The following is a 19527-nucleotide window of genomic DNA, read 5'->3' on the forward strand; positions in this document are numbered from 1 at the left end:
AACGCGGGCGGCCTCGTGCTCGACAATGAGGGATTCGGGCTGGGCCTGCCCGACAAGATCGTCGTGCTTGAGTGCCGAGTGGACGCCCGCCGAGCCAAACAACTGGCTGAGCACAAAGTCGTCGTCGCGGGCTGCCATGTCTGTGGGCGCACTCTCGCCGTCAGACCCGGCCTGCGCCGCGCCATCGTCGTCGTACGCCGGCATCGGCGCGACGCCGAGAACCGACGGCGCAGCGGTGGTCTCCTCGGTGACGGCACCAAAGATGGCACCAGTGGCGGTGCCCTCGACGCCGGCGTCCGGGTGGGCCGGAAAGGCAAAGAGGTCCGAGAGCTCGTTGGCCTTGAAGAACCGGCGCTGGCGTGCATCCTTGAGGATCTTGTTGGAGAGAAAGTGCTTCGAGAGCTGGCGATGGTAGATGCGCTCCTCGATGGTGCCTGCCGTGAGGAGGCGGAATATCTTGACTGGCTTTGTCTGTCCGAGGCGCCAGGCACGCTCGCGAGCCTGAGTATCGGTCGTCGGATTCCAGTCTGGGTCATAGATGACGACCCGGTCTGCGCCGGTGAGGTTGACACCGAGGCCGCCAGTCTTGGTGGTGAGGAGAAAAGCAAAGATTGAGTCGTCGTTGTTGAACGAGTCGATGAGCGCCATGCGCGTCGAGATCGGTGTCGAGCCGTCCATGCGGAGATGCGGCATGCCCTCCGCGTTGAGGCGGGCTTGAAGCATGTTGAGCATTGCAATCGACTGCGTGAAGACCAGCGGGCGGTGGCCTTGCGGCTGCCAGAGGCGCAGCAACTCGACAAGGACCTTGAGCTTGCCGGAGCGCTCGATTGAGCCAAAGTCGGGCGGCGGCGGCGCAGCGTCGTCAAGCATCAGATCGGGGTGGTTGCAGATCTTGCGGAGAATAGCAAGGCCGTGAAACATGGTCATCTTGCCGGACGAGATGGCGCGATAGTCGCGCGAGCGCAGGAACGAGACATACTCCTCGTACTGTGGGAGGGTGAGCTTGCAGAAGAGCACCTGCTCCGTCTTGGGCGGGAGCTGCTTGGCGACGTCGGCCTTCATGCGGCGGAGCAGGTACGGCGCGATGAGATCGCGGAGGACCTTGGCGCACTTGTAGCCGGTCTGGACCTGGACAAACGTGGCGTTGGCATAGCCGCCGATGCGGATGGGGACGGCAAACTGGGTGTCAAAGACCGGGAGTGTGCCGAGCTTGCCGGGAAAGACAAAGTCGAAGAGCGACCAGAGCTCGACGAGATTGTTCTGGATGGGCGAGCCCGAGAGGATGACTCGGTGTGGCGAGCGGAATTGCTTGACGGCGAGCGTGATCTGCGCGTCAGGATTCTTGATCTTGTGGCCCTCGTCAAGGAGCACGTAGTCCCACGGCGCCGGGAGCAGGAGCTCCTGGTAGACGCGGATGCCCTCATAGGTGGTGATGATGACGCCGCCAGAAGCCAGCGTCGATGCAACCAGGCCCTCGGGGTCATCAGAGCCCGAGCCCGAGCCGTGAAGGAGCGCCACCCGAAGCGGCGGATACCAGGCGTGGAACTCTCGGACCCACTGGCGCATGACTGTGGCTGGACACACGATGACAGCGGTCCGGAGGAGGCCCGAAAATGAGAGTGAGGCAAGGAGGGAAATGGCTTGGATCGTTTTGCCCAGTCCCATTTCGTCGCCGATGATGCCGCCGACGTTCTGCTGGTGGAGCTCCCACAGCCACTTGAGGCCAGTCTTCTGGTACTCAAAGAGCCGGTCAAAGATCGACGACGGCACGCGGAGGCCGCCATCCAGCACCACCGCGGCGTTGGCCTCGTCATCGGCAGAGGGGCCAGTCGAGGTGAGGAGGCGAGCGCGAAAGGCCTCAACCCTGCCATCGTCGGTGTCAGTGCCGGTAGTGGCGGAGCGGCGGCGTTTGCGCGAGATGACGCCCGCATTGCGGGAGAAGCTCGGCCCAGCCGTAGTTGGCGAAGCTTTCGGCGGCGTACGCGCCGGCTGGACCGAGACGCTTCGCTTCCGTGACAGCGCGCTGGGCCGAAGACTGGGGTCGGCGGGCGGCAGAGCGTTGGCAACCCGCATCTGGCGGGCCTGCTCGGCCGCCACCTCTGCGGCGTGCTCGGCGCGGATGCGATCAAGCAGTGCACGCTTGTTTGACTTGCTCGGCGAGGATGTGGCCAGAGATGATGGCTCTGCGGGCGGCGGCTGACGAGCTGACGACGGAACAGGCTCGGGCTTGGGGTGATCCTCGGCAAACTGCTCGTTGAGGATGCGCTTCTGTGTGAGGAGCTTCTTGATGCGAGCCTTGAGCGTGTTTCGGGTCTTAAGCGCAGCAGCGTACTTGGCTCTCACCGGAGCTGGATCCCATGGCAGCGGCTTGGGAGGCAGTCTCCGCGACGACAGAGCCCGTTTGACCTTATCGATCTGAGCATCGAGATTGGCTATGCGCTGAGCGAGAAGCTTTGCATCGGCAGCACGGGCTCTATCCTCCAGCTCTGCCTGGACCTGGGCCTCCACCACGTCCTGGTCACGGCTTGCCACCCCGAGCACAGAGAGCACCGCATCCTCCGCCATGACTCGGATGTATGTATGTATGTATGTATGTATGTGTGTAGGGGTGAGGGGAGAGAGGGGGTGCGAGTGAGGTGACTCGAGTATCCTATTGGTTTGAGTCGGGTGTCGCATTGGGACATTTGGCTGTGTCGTCAGCCGGGGCAGGGTAGCCCGGGGGAAGGGGGCCTCATTGTGATGGGGTTCGATAAGTGTGTGTGTGTGTGTGTGTGTGTGTGTGTGTGTGTGTGTTTGGTAGGGTTGGTTGTAATGGTGGTGGCGGCGGCGATCGGGCGTGTGCGTGTGTAGTGGTGGTGGTGGCGGGGGAGACAAGGCCGCCTCGTCCTCGATCCCGTGAGCCGCATAGCCGGCATCTGGTCTCAGCTACATGTGTCATCATCATGGCCATTACTCGCGCTGCATGTAGATGACATTGCCTGCCATTCCTTTTGATTGGGCGCATTTGCTTATCGGATTGGATGTGATGAGGTGTTGGATGATGCCTAGCATGTGCCACGAGCGAGAAGACAGGCAGCAGACGCGAGTGGCACCTGTTGCTGCTGGTCTCCCCCAAGGGGGGAGGAAGGGTGGACGAGTGGGGGGGGGGGGGGAGAGAGGGACCACTTCTACCACCGCACTTCAGAGTGACGACAGTCACGGACAAGGATGTCGATAGAGTCTCGGGTGGTGGGGCTCGGCAAGGGGGTGCCTCGTGATCCCTATGCCTTTCAGGAGGTAGGTAGGGTGGTGGTGTGTGTGTGTGTGTGCGGAGGGAGGAGGGGGAGCTGACGGTCACGGGGGACAGGCATGGGCACAGACTTATGGAGGAAGGATGCGATGGGTGCAATGGACGGCAACTTGAACTCGGACACGACTTGATGGTCACAGTCGAATGAGGATGCGGTGCTGATTGCGGTCACGCTGCTGCGGAGACCAAAGGGCGAGACGAGCGAAGAGGCCGAGGCACTGGCGATGGCCAAGGCGATGGGCAAGGCGGCCAAGGACAAGGGCGAGAAGCTGCCACCGATGGAAGCCATCGAGGACGTCGATGGCTCGTTTATCGTGACAAGCGGCGGCACAATGCTGGACGTGGCCAGGGCGTGGGGCGTGCAGCGGGTGTTTGTGACGGTGACCGGCAACGCGGCGGCATTGGCAAGAGCGCGTTTGGATCTCGAATCTGGCGCAGGCGCGGGCGATGATGCTGGCGACAACGAGCTGGCGGCAGTCATGATCCACTTTCGCGACGTGCGGACCGGGGTCGAGGTCAAGGACCGCAAGTACCGGTTCAAAAAGTACCGCCAGTGCTTTGTTGGATCCGAGGCGGTCGACTTTCTTGTCGACAACGGGTACGTAGCGTCGCGGTTCGAGGCTGTCGAGCTGGGCGAGAAGATGCGGGCGGCCGGCCTGTTTTCGCACGTGGTCGACGACCACGGGTTCAAGGACGACAAGCTGTTCTACGCCTTTGACCCCGACTTTGTCATTCAGACAACATCATACTCGATCTTAGACACGCAGTCGGCGGCGGCGGCTTCGGCAGCCAAGCTCTCGCTCGCCAAGTACGACTCGCTTGTCGGGACCGCCGAATGGGACGAGCTCGCCGAGGCTGCGACCCAGCAGTTGCTCGACATCGGGGTCGAGCTGCGGCGGCTGGAGCTGGCCGGCGAGTCGGCGCCGCAGGAGCGGCTGGCGGTGACCTCGACGCTGGACAAGGTCAAGGCCGTTGTCAGCAAGCTCGAGGGTGCCGTCTCCGGAAAGGGCATCAAGGACGCCGAGGCCAGGCGCCGGACAGCGGCGCTGGCTCGGCTGACCTCGCGCCTGTTCGAGGCCAAGCGCCAGTTCTCTGAGCTGCGCCAGGCGCACCGCCCACCCGAGACGAGCTCGTCGTACGACTGGAGCGCAGGCTCGTCGTCGGGCGTGCTCCAAGCCCACGAGTACGACGAGACCGAGACCGAGGAGCTGCTCATGCTCCAGCGCCAGATCATCGCAGCACAGGATGCAGGACTAGAGGAGCTGTCCAAGACGCTGGAGCGGCAGATCAAGATCGGGCGCCTCATTGGCGAGGAGCTCGACCGACAGAACGAGCTACTCGACACGCTCGTCACCCACGTCGACGCCACCCAGGACCGGCTCACCGACGCCCAGATCGATATGGACAACCTGCTGTAGGCCGCGGTCGGCGAGGCGGCGGAGAGTAAAACGCGCGCAAACTACAGCTCGGACGAGTACTCGGTCGAGAGCGACGAGAGGCCTTGGGCAGGCGCGGGCGCCCGAGAAGGGAGCCTCTGCACGGCCGCCGGCGAGATCGTGTCTGGCCAGGCGAGCGAGAGCGCAACGAGCCAGTCAAGGACGAGGCGGACGTCGCCGGTGTCAAGTTCGTTGAGCACGTCTGCAAATGTCATGTGCGAGCCCGAGATCCGCGCCAGCATGGCCCGAGCGCCACGCCGGCACGCTCGCTCCTCCTTAGCAGTCAGGGCAAGAGCTGCGGCGCCGATGCGGGGCAGAGCAGCCGAGGCGAGGAGCCAGTCGCCACCGGGCGGGCCGACGGCCAGCCGCTTGATGTTCCGCACAATGGCAGCAAGGGCAGAGGCAAGCTCAGCCCCGTCAACTGCGCCGCGGACCTTGCCGTGGAAGACCGTCGTCATGCGGTCGACCTTGTGCGGCCGGGTCTTGTCGTCGAGCATGGCGGCGAACATGGTGAGCTCGGTGAGGCGGACGCTCTTGCTCTTGCTCTCGCCGTCAGCGTCAGCAAAGAGCGCAAACAGAGCCCGGCCGAGGCGACGGGCATCGAGCGAGGCGCGCAGGCTGCGGCAAGCCATTCGCTGCGCCCACGCCGTCCCTTCGCTCTCGCTGCTGTCGCTGGAGCTCCCGTCAAGGCGGCCGCTCGCCGAGGCGCTACCGAGCTCAAACAGGCCTTCGTCGTCGAGTTCGGCAAGGGCGCGACCAGAGCCTGGACCCTTTGTCCGCGTCACGACAATGTCGATGGTTTTCAGCTTGCGCTGTGCCGGCAGCTCGGGATGATCGAGGACATAGCCAACAGCGTCGACAAAGACAGATCGGTCAAAGCACTCGCCGCCGGCCGACTTGAGGGCCATGACGAGGGCCACAAACTCATCACGACCAAAAACAGTCCTTCGCTCGAGCCTCCGCTTTGGTATTTGCGGAAGTGAGGACGCGATAGCGCCCATATACCACGATCACCTGTGCGTCAAGTGTTGCTGCAGCGTGGAGAGCTTGAGAAGATCTGGCCAGCCATGAGCCCATTAGCGCCGCTCGCGGCGACGATAATGAGGAAGATCGGCTGCTTCTGCTGCTGCTGGCGTTGGTGTGGGTGGCATTGGTCTTACTTTCACTGCCGATGGCGAGTCAAAGTGCCGTGATGCGCGAAACGTGTCCAAGATCAAGTCCAAGCCAAGCCGAGTTGCGCTCCCGCAGAGGGCGAGGGTAGCGAGTGGGGGCTGAGTGCGACCATCTTTGGCGCCATGTTCCGCAGCAGCACGCCCCCCCCCCCCCCCGGCCACCCCCCCCAACCCGCCCCTCCCACCTCACCCCGACACTTCCTCTTCCTCCAACTCTAAGGTGGGGGTCTCTGGTGGAGCTGGTGTGTGACATGGCGGTGACATTGCTGTGGTGGCTAGGTCTGGAGGTCCATGACGGGAGCGGAGAAGGCGAGACCGATGGGACTGGTGGCGATGGAGGAGTTGTGGAGGAGGTACGTCGAGAGAGAGAGAGAGAGAGACAGAGAGACAGAGAGAGTAAAAGGTGGGGAAAAGGGGAGGGGATGGGGAGGAGGGAGGCTCACTTACGGATGATGGTGCTCGCTGGGCCTGGGTGCAGATCGATGGTCTGATGGCTGAGTTGCAGATGGTCGAGGAGCGGATCGGGCGGCTGGTGGCGGCAGAGGCACAGGCTGCGGCCGAGGAAGTGGCAATGGCAGAGGCTGCAGCAGAGCGAGCTGTGGCAGAAGCAAAGTGGCGGCGGCGGTGGCGGCAACTGCAAAGGCTGAGGCTGAGGCTGCTGCGGCAGAGATGGAGGGAGGATCGCGCAGTGTCCGCTTTGCTGAGACGGCTGCGTCGTCATCCGCGACGCCGGTGCGCGGAAAGTCGGTCGATGTGTCGGGTGCAGACTCGCCGTCGGGCAAAGAGTACCCAGCAACGCCGTTCCCGGACGCGGGCGATGCAACAGCGTTCCCGCGGTCGAGCTCGGTCGATGTGTCGGGCGCAGACTCGCCGTCGGGCAAAGAGTACCCGGCGACGCCGTTCCCGGACGCGGGCGATGCAACAGTGTTCCCGCGGTCGAGCTCGGTCGATGTGTCGGGCGCAGATTCGCCGTCGGGCAAAGAGTACCCGGCGACGCCGTTCCCGGACGCGGGCGATGCAACAGCGTTCCCGCGGTCGAGCTCGGTCGATGTGTCGGGCGCAGACTCGCCGTCGGGCAACGAGTACCCGGCGACGCTGGTTCCCAATGCCAACGAGAGCGAAGAGAACCGGTCTCCGGACACACCCTCGGCTGGGGCGCTCAGCCCGGACGAACTCGCTACCGAGATGCTGCTCGGAGCCGGCGCGACGCCGACCAAGGTGCAGACGAGCAAGACTCGACCCGAGAACCAGACTCCGCTGCGGACACCGCTGCGGCCGACGCCGCGTCCGTTTATCTTTGCCCAGCGCTCATTGGGCCGCTCCCCGCGCTCGCCATGGGAGCTGCCGCCGTTCCAGCCGTCGCCGGCCAAGACCCCGGTCCTGCCAGCGTGGGACGCTCACGTTCCGACGAGCAGCTACGATGCATCGGCAAGCTATGCCACACCCAAGCGACCATCCCGAGTGGCGGTTGATGCCGATGTAGGTGACGACGCTCTGTACCAGCTCGGCACGCCCATGGTCACGCCGTCGTCGGCCCGCCACGCCCGCTACGCCTACACACCAGCCAAGCTCCAATCCGCCCGTAAGCCGGCCATCGCCCTCGACCCGTCGCTGATGGCCTCGATCTCCTCGCTTCCCATCGACGAGCCAGACTCGCTCTTTGCTCTATGACCGCCCCCCCCCCCCCCCCTGGTAAAGTTCACGTACCCTTGACTGTACGCCCATCGTCTGTTTCCCTGCACGACCAAATTTTCCCCGCCCCCACCCCCGCAACGAGTCCGATCGACCAACCCCCACGCACCCACGACTCGCCCTCCCCCTAACCCCCGCCCTCCCACCCGCACCTTGCGCACAGTCAGCTTCGTGCGCCCACATCCCGTCGAGCTCGGAACATGGACGGCAGCGGACCTCTGTCGCGCATTTCAGGAGCCCACCATGTGGTCAAGGTCCACTTTCCGGACCACTCGCGAGAGCTGACGCTGAGAGCCGACGAGGCAACGACCGTGGCGGCGGTACTGGAGATGGCTGGCGACAAGATGGGCATGCCTACGGATGTGGTCTCTAACTACTTCTCCATCTGGCTGGTGGCGCCTTCAACGGCAGAAGACTCGCCGCGACTCGAGCTGTTTCTCCCGCAGGCGCTCCGCATCTCACCGCTGGCCACGGCTTGGAAGGGCCTCGTCCATCACTACCGCGGGCTGGGCATGGCCGATGCAGGCGCTTTTCTTGAGCTCCGCAAGTCGCCGCGGCTGACGCTTGACGAAGAGCTGGCCATCGAGCATCCGATTGCTCTCAACATGCTCTATTGCGAGGCGCTGGACAACATCCGCAACTCGACCTTTGCCGTCTCTTCCAAGGATGCCATCGCCCTAGCCGGCATGGTCTTCCACATCGAGCTTGGCGCGTTCTCGGGCGAGACCCACATCAAGGGCTACTACACTCGCAGGCTCATTGAGGTCCTGCCAACTCAGATCTGCGAGTCGTCCAAGTTCAACGTCGACAAGTTTGAGAGCAAGGTTCTCGCCGCCCACGCCTCACACGGCCGGTCCTCGCGCCTCCTCACCAAGCTCCAGTTCCTGGAGCGGGTTCGCGAGCTGGCGAGCCCGATCTACGGCGCGCAGCTCTTTGTCTGTGACGTTGCTGTTAATGACGGGTTCACCAAGGGCCTCAAGACTGGCGACACAAGCATTGTGGCGGTCTCGGCCGACTCCCTCGCCTTTCTTGCTGGTCCGCTTCATGCCCACAAGGTGGTGGCGAGCTTTCCCCTTGGACTCAGCAGCGAGAGTGACGAGAGCGTGAGCGTGGCCGTGACCAGTGAGGACACCGGCCTTGTCCTTACCTTCACCTCGGTCAAGGTCGGAAAAAAGGGCCAGACAACAAGCAGCCTCGCGGTATCCAGCAAGGAGGCGTATCTGCTTGCACGCCGGCTGCCGCGCGAGCTGGTGACAAGCGTGCCAAACTCGATGTACGCGGTGACGGCGACGCCGACTGGCGAGGTCGAGTCGCTCGAGGAGCTCATCTGCGATCTCGAGTTCATCCCTGCTGCTGCTGATGCCGAGCCGAGTGAGGTGTGTGTCTCGGTTGCGACGAGCACGTCGCCGTCGCTGTCGCCGCCGGTTGATTCGCCAGCGCCGCCGGCACCACCGGCGCCGCCCACACCGCAGACGCTGACTGCGACCGGCTCGGGCTCGGGCTCGGGCTCGGGGACAGGAGAGCGGGCCAAGTCTGCCGGAAAGGGCAAGTCGGAGATCAGCTCTGACTCTGTTTCCGACTCGGGCTCGGGCTCGGGCTCGGGCTCGGGCTCGGGCTCGGGCTCGGGCTCGGACTCAAGCTCGAGTGGCTCCAGCTCGGACTCGGGCGTTGCCGACGGGTCCGGCGGCGCAGCAGGCTCGGCGAGTCTAGCCAGCGTGGCGATGCTCAAGGTCCGGTCATCGCGGAAGAAGCGGCGAGTTGAGAGCGCCAACGCCGACTTGCGCGACATGCTGAAGGAAAAGGCGACGGCGATGCGCGAGCGACGGGTGCGAGAGTCTGCAGCAGTGACCATCCAGCAGGCGTGGCGCGGGTACCTCTCGCGTCAGCGGCTCGGAGTTCTGGGAGGCATTGTGCGGCGGGTGCTGGACTCGCTAGCGCGGGCGCGTGATCGTGTTCCGGCGTTTATCTGCTACAATCCGCGCGAAGACCTGCTCTCCAGCGCGTATGTGCGGGCCAAGATCCTCGCGATGGACAAGATCCTCTTGCTCAACCGCATCACGTCGCCGTCGGTCCGTGACCCGGAGCTGACGCGTGCCATCCTCTACACCTACCCCAACTACATGTCCGATGCGGGCTTTCTCAACTACCTCAAGCTGCGGTTCGGATCGAACCCTGGGCCTGCCCGCGACGAGCTGCTTGATCTGCTCGAGGCCACGGCGCCCGAACTGGCGGTGAGCCCGCAGACGCGAGCCGCGCTGCACGACGACGCCACGACACGGCTGTACCCGTTCCACAGCGCGACACGCGACGCACTGCAGAATCGAGTTCTTGAGGTCATGGAGTTGTGGTTCAAGCAGCACCCGCGGCTGCTGGCCAAGGAGAGCCGGCTCCGCAGCGAGGTGTACGAGGTGCTCACGGCAATGTCAGGCAGTGAGTTTGTGATTCTCGAGGACGTGGTCGACCCGCTGGCGGTAGTGGCTGAGGAGGCTGGCGAGGCGGGTACGGCGAGCGATGGCGACGTGACGCGCGGGTCGTGTGTGCGGACGCACACGACGCCTGTGTCGATCGAGGTCGGCGCGCGTGCGCGGCGGCTGACGACAGCGCTGCAGCTCAAGTACGGCGGGATCGGGGTGAACGAGGACGAGGGTGGCGAGGAAGGCGCGGCCCGGCGCGGACGAAGCGGCTCGCTGGCGACACTGGCGAGCGGCGAGAACGAGGTGGAGATGCCGACGTCGATTTTGCCGCTGGACTCGACCATTTCCAACGTTATGCAGCTGAGTCCCGTGGAGATCGCGCGGCAGATTACGCTCATGGACTATGACGCGCTGCAGCAGATCGAGCCGCGCGAGTTCCTCAAGCAACGGTGGGCCAAGAAGAACGCGTCGCTTGTGGCGCCGAACCTCATCACCATGATTGAGAGATTCAACTCTGTGGTGGGATGGGCGGCGAGCGAAGTGTTGTCTGTGGCGACGTTTGAGGGCCGTGCAGCGGTGATCTGCCGACTGCTCGACGTGGCGTCAGCGGCACGCGCGCTCAACAACTTCTCGGCGCTGATGGCGATTGTGTCTGCGCTCGAGTCTGCCGGCATTTCGCGGCTGGGCTTTACGTGGGACGTGGTGCCTGCGGCGTATGTGGAGAAGCTTGCGGATCTCAAGCTAACGATGTCGATGGCGTCCAACTACTCCAAGTACCGCGCGGCGCTCAAGGCGGCCGAGGCGCCGTGCGTGCCGTACCTGGGTGTACTCCTGCAGGACCTGACGTTTATCGACGACGGCAACGAGGACTTTGTGGACGGCAAGCTGCTCAACGTGGACAAGCAGGCCATGACGGCCAAGGTCATTGACATGATCGTGTCGTTCCAGGGCGGGCGGTATGCGCTGCAGCCTGTGCTCATCATCGAGCAGTACCTGGCGAATGCAAAGCAGCTGAGCGAGAAGGAGCAGTACGCAGCGTCGCTCGAGCTCGAGCCGCGCGAGCTGAAGAACTCGCGCAAGATGGGCCACAAGAAGATTGCGTACGTGGATGAGACGGTGACGCAAGAGCGGCTGGCAGACATGACGGCCGCGGTGGAGGTCCCGCAGCGGTTTATTTCCGACATGCTGCAGCATCTCCGGGAGCGGACGTTCTCGGCGCGCGAGCTCATCATCAAGAAGGGCGACGAGGGCCACTCGATGTTCTTCATTGTGCGCGGGGTGGCCGAGGTCGAGCTCCCGAACGGAGTCAAGATTCCGCTCAACCAGGGCCAGTTCTTCGGCGAGATGGCGCTGTTTGCCAACCTCAAGCGCGGGCCAACGTGCGTGCGCGAACGGCGATGCAGGTGCTCGAGCTGACGCGCGAAATGTGTGCCGAGATGCTCGCGACTGAGCCACAGCTCGACGCGCAGTTCCGGGCAGTGGTCGAGGCGCGGCAGGAGATGAACGAGGCCATCTCGTCGGATACCAAGAAGGGCAAGAAGAAGGGCAAGAAGGGCCGGCGCGAGCCTGCCACGCCCAAATGGATGCAGCAGCTGGCGGCATCCGCGAGCGGCCGGCCTTAGCCGTTAGCCGCGCAGCTCGATGATGGCGTGCACGGCGGCTCGGCCGCCGTCGATGGTGCGTGCGAGAGCGTAGCGGTAAATGAGGCACTCTGCGACTGCGACAATCAGGCGTTTGCGGTAGTGGACCAGGCGTTGGACTTGTGCTTGGGCACAAAGGTGAACGAGGCCGGAGCCGGGCCGAGGAGCATTTCTGTGATGCGGACCCAGTCTGCTGCGTTGTCGGAGGCGAGGAGAGTCTCGAGCTCGTTGCGTCCGACAAAGGCCGGCGGGCGGAGGGCCATGTGCTGTGGGAGGACTTCGAGGCAGCCGACAGGGACGTAGCGGTAGAGGAACGAGAGCCACTCAAGCATGTAGCGGCGCGTGGTCTCGACGCCCTGCGAGTCTGAGCCCCAATGCTTGAGGCCCTCGTTGGCAAAGGAGCGGAGGATGTCGAAGCGCTCCGATGACGAGATGTCCCAGTGGCGGCGCTCCTTGAGCTCTGTGAAGATCCATGGCTTGATGAGGGCGCCGCGGCCGACCATGACCGAGGTGAGGCCCGGCTGGTTCATGTACGCATCGAGCTCCTCGTACGAGTACAGGTCGCCGTTGCCGATGACAGGCAGGTCTGCAGCCTTTGCGGTCTCGATCATGTAGTCCCATGATGCCTGCTGCGTGTAGCGCTGTGCACGGGTGCGACCGTGAATGGAGACGGCGGCGACGCCGGCGGCGGCCAGCTCCGGCAGCAGGGTATGGACCATGGGCTCATCCATGCCGAGACGGAGCTTAAATGTGAGCGGGACGTCGAGCATGGTGGCGCCGACGCGAGCGAGCGAGATGATGCGCTTGCGGCGGGCAAGGAGGCCAGAGCCCATGACCTTGTTGACGACCATGTCGAGCGGGCAACAAGCGTTGATGTCGACAAAGTCGACGTTGAGCTCCGCGGCACGCATGGCGGTACAGACCTTGGCAAACTGGTCGACGTAGCCCGAGGCGATCTGGACGCCAAAGATGGACTCTGCCTTGTGGCGGCGGAGGAGCGACCACTCTGTGCGGCGGCCTTGGAGGAGCGACGAGGCAATGGCCATCTCGCCGCAGGTGACATCGGCGCCCATGTCGACGGCGACCTTGCGGAACGGCAGGTTGCCGACGGTAGTGAGCGGGGCTAGGTAAAGCTTGTTGCTAAAGTCGATGCGCTTGCGAACGTCGTCAAAAGGGAGGCCGGTGACCTTGGCGCGGGCGGCGGGAAAGTCAAACTCACCGGGCCCGGTCTCTGCAGCGGCGGCGGCGGCCTTGACCTCGGCCTGGGCAGCCTTGGCACGGCGCAGGTCGAGCTTGCGGCGGCGGAGGGCGTGGAAGACCTTGAGCGGGACCTCGTTGCACTCATCGGGAAAGGCGTCAACCTGGGCGGCAAGGTTCTTGTTGGTCACACCGTCGTCCTCGACGTGGCCGCGGCCCCATCGGCAGGTGAGGCCAAAGCGGCAGAAGCCGTAGGCCTCGAACAGAGGGCATGAGCCCGGAGCGTCGTCTCTGCGATGCTCGGCCATCCACTTTGCCAGGTCATGCGAGCGGTTACACTTGTCGCCGAAACGGCAGCTGCCGCGGCCGACAAACAAGACGCAGACCTGATTGGAGCGGTCCTTGACCATCGCCTTGCGCATGGCCTTGGTCCGCTTCCCGAAGCCACCGTTTGTCTTGCTGGTCGTCTCGAGATTGGCGGCAGCCAGCGGCGGCGCAGCTGCCGCTGGTGAGGCTGATGCATGGGCAGGGCTGATGGGAGACTGTTCAGAACCATCGCTCGCCAGCGGCAGATCGGCCGTGCCGCTGTCGTTGCTATCAGCCGGTGCAGCCGAGCCGTCGATCATCTTGGCCTTCTTTGCCGGCGGAGCCGAGCCAGGAGCAAGCGGGCTAGCGACATGATCAGAAGGCTGCTGTGGAGAGGAAGCCGACGGCGAGTTTGGTCGCTTGCGGGACGAAGCTGCTGCGAGCGATGACGATGACGATGGTATTGGCGATGATGCTGACGATGACGGCACGGCCGGCTCTGCGGCGGCGATGTGTTCGGGGCGGACGGGAGCCAGGCCCCTACGGATGAGTTGCTCGGCATGGGGGGTGAGAGCTGTGTTGGAAGGTGCCCACTTGAGGACCCGTTCGACGGCTTTGTTGCCCATGAGTTCGCTCATGGTGTGTGGGAGGGGAGGGGTGGTGGTGGAAGGGGAGGGAGGGGAGGGATGGGGCTGGGGCTGGGAGGGAGGGGGGGGGAGGGCGATCAGACCGGTGGTAAAGAGATTGGGATGATGGATGGGCGAGAGGGCATGTTTTTGGGCATGGGCGGGATGGGTGGTGATGGTGGTGATGATGGTGGTTGTCCCTGGTTTCCATGGTTGACGCAATGGTACAGGGACCGTCGGTCTCTGTTGCCACACTTGATCTCTTCATGTCACCATGGTCATGACCATGCCCATGACCATGCTCATGACCATGCCCATGACCATGCTCATCACCATGCATATCATGGTCATCATGGTCATCATGGTCATCATGGTCATCATGGTCATCACCATCACCCTGATCGCTGGCCGCAGATCCGTGCTCACGCGATCCGGACAGGCCAGGCCAGCCGGCATCGGCCTCGAGTGGCAGGTCACCCAGTCGCACGACTCGCGGCACCGCTCACGTCGCCCACGCCGCACACACACCACTCGCGCCACACACACGCACTCGCACCAGTCCAGGCGACACATGCGGGTGCGCCACCAGCCGCGAAGGAGCTACCATGCGTGCTCTGTCCTCGGTGCGCCGCCGGTGCGGAGTAACAAGGTCACCGTTGGCCTCACGCCCGCCGAGCTCATGTCGCCCACTGCCGACGACTCGGACTTGGTTGTCGAGCTCAAGTCGCTCCACACCATGCTCAACTCGCCAGAGGCCCACGTTGAAGCCGCTTATCGGCCATCGCCTTCGCCTCTGGCGGCTCTTCCTCGCCATGATGTGCTCCGATCACGGGCAGAGTCGAGAGCTGCGGCATCGCGAGCAGAGTCGTCTGACAATCGGCACGGATATAGAGTCGGTGCTGGTATGAGCGATGGAGACGAGCGGGAGTGGGGAGAGTTTGAGACCGATGTGGCCATCACTGATCAAGACATGGCTCCGTTTCCGGTCCTCGACATGCGATCTGGCGGGGTGCTCGACGAGGCATGGACCGCCGAGTTTGCACCGTCGTCGGACGTGCTGCTGCGGACGGCGTCGCGGACGGCGTCGCGAAAGGGCACTGCGCCGCACTCGCTGGCGGCTGCGCTGGCAGCTTTTGAAAACGCTCGCAGCGCGTCGCGCATCTCCATGGCCAACGCCCGGCGCGCGCGGTCGCAGGCGCAGCGCCTGGCCCGCACCCGCACGCCGTTTGCGAGGGCGGCAACGCTGTCGCGCATTGAGGAAGGTGCGCGACGTCGCGCCGCAGCAGCGTCACGCACACGTGAGGCCGCCGAGGACGCCGAGCTCGCGCGGGTGGCTCGAGTCGGCAAGTTTTATCAGCCCCGTCGCGGCAGGGCTCGAGCCGAGCCAGTGGCTCCCGGCTTGTCGCCGCTGCCGCCGCGCCAGCGCCCGCGCCTGTCGTCGCCGCCGCCACCGCCACCGCAGCGTCCACGCCCACCGTCGCCGGCCGCTGTTGCTCAGCGCAAGGTGGAGAAAGCGTTGGCTAGCGCCGAGCCGCCGCGGCTCGCGCTGGCCAAAGCCTTGCTTGCCGACGCGGCGAATCCGTTCGAGGGCGCTCCGGATACGGCTGCCGCACAGGTGGCGGCAGAGCGACAACTTGCACGATTTCAGGGCCCGCTGGCACGGCTCCACTCGCGGCGGCTGCGTGAGGCGCGGCCGCGCGGCAAGCGGCATGTGGGCAGCAACAGCATGACCTCGTCATCGGTCGGGTACAACATCCTTGGCGGCGACTAGTGGCGCAACCGGGTCGACTCGCCACGTGTGCAGATAATCACCCTTAGTGAGCAACTCGATGATGCTTGACTTCCAGGTCACCGGTCGACGCTGCGCGACGCCTGCTTGGTCTGCGGCTTGAGGTGGGAGGCGTGCCCGCGCGTGATGGCGGCCGGCACGTAGACGCCTGCCTGAAGAATGCCCGAGTTGCCGCCGCGGTGACGACCCAACGACCGGGAAGAAGAGCATGCCAGAGTTGAACACAGAGGCCAGACAGGAGAGCGCGAGGATGTCTTGCGACGGACGAGCTTGCCGGTCGGCGTAGCCGCGCAAGAGGCGGCACGCCATCTCGAACTGGAATCTGGACGCCGTGCCCATCAACGCGTACGCGCGCTGCGCTGACGCGAGCCCACGACCCGCCATGGCTCGTGTGGCTTTTCTCCACGACATCATCGACGCCCTCGTCGCCAGCGCCGACGCTGTCAGCTCCGCGCTGTCGCGCAAGCAGGAGCGACCCTCTGCAGCAGCTGCTCGTCATCACCACTCCCCAGCAAGCAGCCATGCGACGCGACTGCCTCGCCTGCCGGAGGCTTCATAGCAAGCGATCGCGGCCACGGACCTTGTGCGCCGCGTGCAGCGTCCATCTCTGCATCGCCGTCTGTTTTCTGTTGTGGCAGCCATTAACACATCATACTACTCATTTACAGCAATTCATGGACGTTGCGACGTCTGTAGAGCGTCGCCGAGTGCGGCTTGCGCGATGTACAAATGTGTCCATTCCGTGCCGTGAGGGGATATAAGCGCGAAGTTGGCACGATATTGGCTAACGACCTCGTGCGGAATATTTCCCTCTCTGGTTTCATACGCGTGCCGACGTGCGGCCTAAAACAATCCTTGCTAAGCCTGTTCCTAGAGGCTTGCAAGCGGGGCATGACGCTTGCGAGGACGGGCCAGTTCATCAGGGTCATTGCGCGGCAGTCCGTTCCTGCTTTGACTTGCTGCGTCGGGCCTGCTGCATGCCCGGTCCGACTCGGTCTCGTGGCGGCTTCGCTTGGTTGGTGCTGATGCTGGCAAGCTGTCAGCAAAAAATGTGTGCCGCACCACGGCCACGCGACCTGCCGTTGCACGCAAGCGTGTCAATGCAGCCTCTTCCTCTGAGGGTGCCAGACAGTACTCTGCTGTGAGGAAAGACGCAAGGGTGTCGGTATCTCCGCATTGGCGGTCTGCCAATGCAGGGGTTGGGACTGCAAGAGAGGAAACCAAATTGCCTGATGTGCTGACAACATGGGGGCACGCGTCGCCTGCCATGATCCACCCAGGTTTCTGCGACTCGGAGCGGAGCGCGTCCCTATCGTTAGCAGACGCGTCACGCCACCTTTGGTGCAGCAATTGCTCGGTGGGGAGCATGATAAAGTCTGGAAGTGTTGTGGCTGACATCAGTATCAGTATCAGAGAGTTGTGCCACTTCGAGGAATGCGAGTGAGCTGTGGTGTCGAGTCGCTGACGTGGTTGGTGTTCGCAATCACTTCAAATCACACCAATTTGGACGGATTCTCTAGTGACAGCTAGGCGTGACTGAGCCGCTTGGTTGATGCGGTCAACGAATGCGGGTTGTGGTTGGCGAAAAAAATAGTCCGGTGCGGGCGATTCAGCCGCAGGGATGTGGTTGATACTTCCACCAACACGCGTGCTCAAGCAATGCAAGGCAAGTTTCGTGGCCAAGTTGCTCAGCCGGGGTGTGGGTGGGCGTAAGTGTTTCGTAAGAGGCCTTTGTGGACGAGAAAGTTAGACTTGCAGCACGGTTGGGGTGAAGTGTACCACCGGTCGTCCGGTGCCGAAGAACGGGTTGTCCGCTGCGGACAAATCGACTTCACGGGTTAAATGCCAATTTGGCACACATGTCAAATTGCTGCGGCACCTTGATACCCGCGACTTCAACACCGCCAACGGTCGGGTCACTCTAGTAGCAGCTGGGAGGGGCCCAGCGTAGAGGCAACATGCATCCGTGCATCCATCGCCTGTTGATGCTGGCAAGCAGAGTGAAACGACGCTCGCTGGCGGTCGAATCTACCGCCGCAAGTCATCGGAGTGAGCGGAATAAAGTGGGTGAATGGCCGCACATAGGCCACTTAACAAGCGTCGCAGGGACAAGTATCCAGCATTGGATATAGCCCTGTGATGTGGCACGGTTGCTTGTGTTCCAGCACTGGACAAAAGCACGGCTGCCGCTGCTGGCGGGCCGTTTCGCCGTCATGATGTGAACGGGGAGCGGGCTAGCCGCGGCAGATGCACTCGGCCGATGCTCCGCATGGGAACGACTCTCACATGCATATGATAGTGATCCAGATAGCAAGTGCGGTTGCTTGATGTTGTGATTACTCGTGGTGACCCTGCTGTGTGCAGGAGGTGGCTGCAAGGGTGAGCTGCTTGTGCGCGATGGAGTGCTGGCAAGGGGGAACAGACTGTTCAAATAGTTGGGTCAACCTGCCACACTCATAAGCGTGAAGTTGAATGCCGCGTGGCTCTCGGGTTCTGATGGGGAACTCTGTAAGCAAAGGATGGTTGCACGGCGGCAGCTCGTAAGCACACATCATCCCCTTCCTTGTCTCCCCCGCTCTTCCCTGCGGGGATTTGGATGCGGGTTGGAGTTGGCGCAAGTCGTCAGTGTCGCCACGCATAAATTGATGGAATTGACCCGGAGTTGACCGTACCGCGTGTATGTCAGCGGGATTCTGGATGACTCGTGTGTTGTTGCCCGGGACGTGTGTCCGGCAACAGCGAGTGACGGCCGGCTGGGCGCCAACCGCATGGCTGCCGCCCCACACAGGACAGGTACTCTCGGGCCTAGACTCGCCACTCCTCACCCCTGCTCCTGCTGTGGCACCCGTCCTTGGGCCACCGCCACTGCCACCGCCTCCGCCACCACCCCCGGCACCTCCGCCACCCCCAACAGCACACAGGCTCGACCCGCCATGGGCAAAGTGAGCGACAACGAGTCGCGGGTCATCGCGCGGCGGCTGGCCATGTTCATCCCCTCGTTCTACCTCTTGTTCTACGTAGTAGCTGGCGTCTTCATCATGGCATACGACCTCGACTACTGCGGAACGCTCCCGTTTGAGCATGCCAAGTTTGCCGATGGCTCCGATCGTGGCCAGGCTGCGCTCGCCACTACCACCCTCGCCTTTCTCCTTGCGCCGCTGCTCATGGTCACCATTGTCAAGTCGTCGTCAAACGCTTGGGACTACGTCGTCACCGTCGCACTCCTTCACGTTGTCCTCGCTGCCGCAGTCTCCGCCTCGTGGCCCTCCAATTGGCGCTGGTGGGCCACGGTGGCGTCCATGACCCTCGTCCTCGCTGTCGTCTCGGAGCTGATCAACTACCTGGCCGAGCTGCGCAGGACCGCCAAGGTAGCCGATGCCCTCAACTCGTGATAAGTAGAGGCATTTCTCTGCACCAGCCCATCGCCCAGCCTTTGTAAAGGCACCCCGCTTGTAGCCTGACCCGGCCCTTGCCGCAACTTTTTTCTCTCGGACCCCCCTCCTTCCTTGCTCCCCTTTCTTCCGCACTAACACACATTCGTAGCCCTCACACAGCTCAATTAACAAAGCACACGTCACTCACCTTGAGCCTCTCATTCAATGTACGAGCTTATGCCATTGCCGACCGAGATAGGAATACTGCATGACAGCATACTACAGCAATGACCAAGTATCCCCCTTCCCCCCTCTCCCGTTCCTCCTCCCCCCCCCCCTCCCCTCCTCCCCGTCCTTCCTTCCTCTGCTAGCTCTCCCGCTCTCCGTCCGGTGTCGCGCAAGTGTGGCATCCCGCCCAAGCCGCAAGTCGTCCACCGCCAGCACCCACCCACCCACCCTCTCCTTCTCTCCCTTCTTCTCCTTATCCCCACAACAACCTCTCCCCTTCCCCCCTCCCCCCCCTCCTTCCCCCTCCCCCCCCCTCCTCTCTCCCTCTCTCTCCCTTCCTCCTAGTCACCTCCCCCCCCCTCCA

At 63.5% G+C, this 19527-nt stretch overlaps 9 protein-coding genes across 9 annotated transcripts in view; 5 read left to right on the forward strand and 4 right to left on the reverse strand.

Annotated features, from left to right (window-relative positions):
* AMSG_01929 (uncharacterized protein) overlaps positions 1-2574 on the reverse strand; it is a 3356-nt gene extending 782 nt beyond the window's left edge. The window contains exon 1 of the mRNA XM_013905973.1: positions 4-2574. Coding sequence (XP_013761427.1) covers positions 4-2565 — 2562 coding nt within the window. The 5' untranslated portion in view covers positions 2566-2574. The remainder of the gene's footprint in view (positions 1-3) is intronic.
* A 609-nt stretch (positions 2575-3183) lies between these two features.
* Positions 3184-4749, forward strand: AMSG_01930 (uncharacterized protein). Its single transcript, XM_013905974.1, has 2 exons — positions 3184-3276; positions 3430-4749. The coding sequence occupies exons 1-2, from the start codon at positions 3208-3210 to the stop codon at positions 4705-4707; spliced, it is 1347 nt and encodes a 448-aa protein (XP_013761428.1). The 5' UTR covers positions 3184-3207; the 3' UTR covers positions 4708-4749.
* On the reverse strand, positions 4401-5741 carry AMSG_01931 (uncharacterized protein). Its single transcript, XM_013905975.1, has one exon. It carries the CDS (start codon positions 5724-5726, stop codon positions 4749-4751), a length of 978 nt encoding a protein of 325 aa, XP_013761429.1. The 5' UTR covers positions 5727-5741; the 3' UTR covers positions 4401-4748.
* Positions 5742-6148: 407 nt separating this feature from the next.
* Positions 6149-7583, forward strand: AMSG_01932 (uncharacterized protein; the record flags this gene model as incomplete). Its single annotated transcript, XM_013905976.1, has 3 exons — positions 6149-6250; positions 6376-6495; positions 6540-7583. The coding sequence occupies 3 exons, from the start codon at positions 6149-6151 to the stop codon at positions 7566-7568; spliced, it is 1251 nt and encodes a 416-aa protein (XP_013761430.1). The 3' UTR covers positions 7569-7583.
* Positions 7584-7789: 206 nt separating this feature from the next.
* On the forward strand, positions 7790-11625 carry AMSG_01933 (cell division control protein; the record flags this gene model as incomplete). Its single annotated transcript, XM_013905977.1, has 2 exons — positions 7790-11386; positions 11416-11625. The coding sequence occupies 2 exons, from the start codon at positions 7790-7792 to the stop codon at positions 11623-11625; spliced, it is 3807 nt and encodes a 1268-aa protein (XP_013761431.1).
* Positions 11164-13613, reverse strand: AMSG_01934 (uncharacterized protein). Its single transcript, XM_013905978.1, has one exon. It carries the CDS (start codon positions 13464-13466, stop codon positions 11730-11732), a length of 1737 nt encoding a protein of 578 aa, XP_013761432.1. The 5' UTR covers positions 13467-13613; the 3' UTR covers positions 11164-11729.
* Positions 13614-14291: 678 nt separating this feature from the next.
* Positions 14292-15666, forward strand: AMSG_01935 (uncharacterized protein). Its single transcript, XM_013905979.1, has 3 exons — positions 14292-14532; positions 14695-15133; positions 15287-15666. The coding sequence occupies exons 1-3, from the start codon at positions 14344-14346 to the stop codon at positions 15541-15543; spliced, it is 885 nt and encodes a 294-aa protein (XP_013761433.1). The 5' UTR covers positions 14292-14343; the 3' UTR covers positions 15544-15666.
* A 540-nt stretch (positions 15667-16206) lies between these two features.
* AMSG_11675 (uncharacterized protein) lies at positions 16207-17338 on the reverse strand. The gene has a single exon (XM_013906027.1). It carries the CDS (start codon positions 16957-16959, stop codon positions 16432-16434), a length of 528 nt encoding a protein of 175 aa, XP_013761481.1. The 5' UTR covers positions 16960-17338; the 3' UTR covers positions 16207-16431.
* Positions 17339-18494: 1156 nt separating this feature from the next.
* Positions 18495-19017, forward strand: AMSG_01936 (uncharacterized protein; the record flags this gene model as incomplete). The annotated part of the gene is made up of 1 exon (XM_013905980.1): positions 18495-19017. The coding sequence occupies one exon, from the start codon at positions 18495-18497 to the stop codon at positions 18951-18953; it is 459 nt and encodes a 152-aa protein (XP_013761434.1). The 3' UTR covers positions 18954-19017.
* Between the last annotated feature and the right edge of the window lie 510 nt (positions 19018-19527).

The sequence above is a fragment of the Thecamonas trahens genome, assembly GCF_000142905.1.
Source record: "Thecamonas trahens ATCC 50062 unplaced genomic scaffold supercont1.7, whole genome shotgun sequence".
Taxonomy (NCBI): Eukaryota; order Apusomonadida; family Apusomonadidae; genus Thecamonas; species Thecamonas trahens.

Bases quoted from the DNA above. Each gene is read 5' to 3' on its own strand.
- AMSG_01935 (XM_013905979.1), top strand. From the start codon at position 14,344: ATGCGGGTGCGCCACCAGCCGCGAAGGAGCTACCATGCGTGCTCTGTC. The intron at 14,533-14,694 runs GTTGAAGCCGCT...GATGGAGACGAG, and splicing joins TCAACTCGCCAGAGGCCCAC to CGGGAGTGGGGAGAGTTTGA. The intron at 15,134-15,286 runs GTCGCGGCAGGG...AGGTGGAGAAAG, and splicing joins CGGCAAGTTTTATCAGCCCC to CGTTGGCTAGCGCCGAGCCG.
- AMSG_01931 (XM_013905975.1), bottom strand. From the start codon at position 5,726: ATGGGCGCTATCGCGTCCTCACTTCCGCAAATACCAAAGCGGAGGCTC.
- AMSG_11675 (XM_013906027.1), bottom strand. From the start codon at position 16,959: ATGTCAGCCACAACACTTCCAGACTTTATCATGCTCCCCACCGAGCAA.
- AMSG_01934 (XM_013905978.1), bottom strand. From the start codon at position 13,466: ATGATCGACGGCTCGGCTGCACCGGCTGATAGCAACGACAGCGGCACG.
- AMSG_01930 (XM_013905974.1), top strand. From the start codon at position 3,208: ATGTCGATAGAGTCTCGGGTGGTGGGGCTCGGCAAGGGGGTGCCTCGT. The intron at 3,277-3,429 runs GTAGGTAGGGTG...TGATGGTCACAG, and splicing joins ATCCCTATGCCTTTCAGGAG to TCGAATGAGGATGCGGTGCT.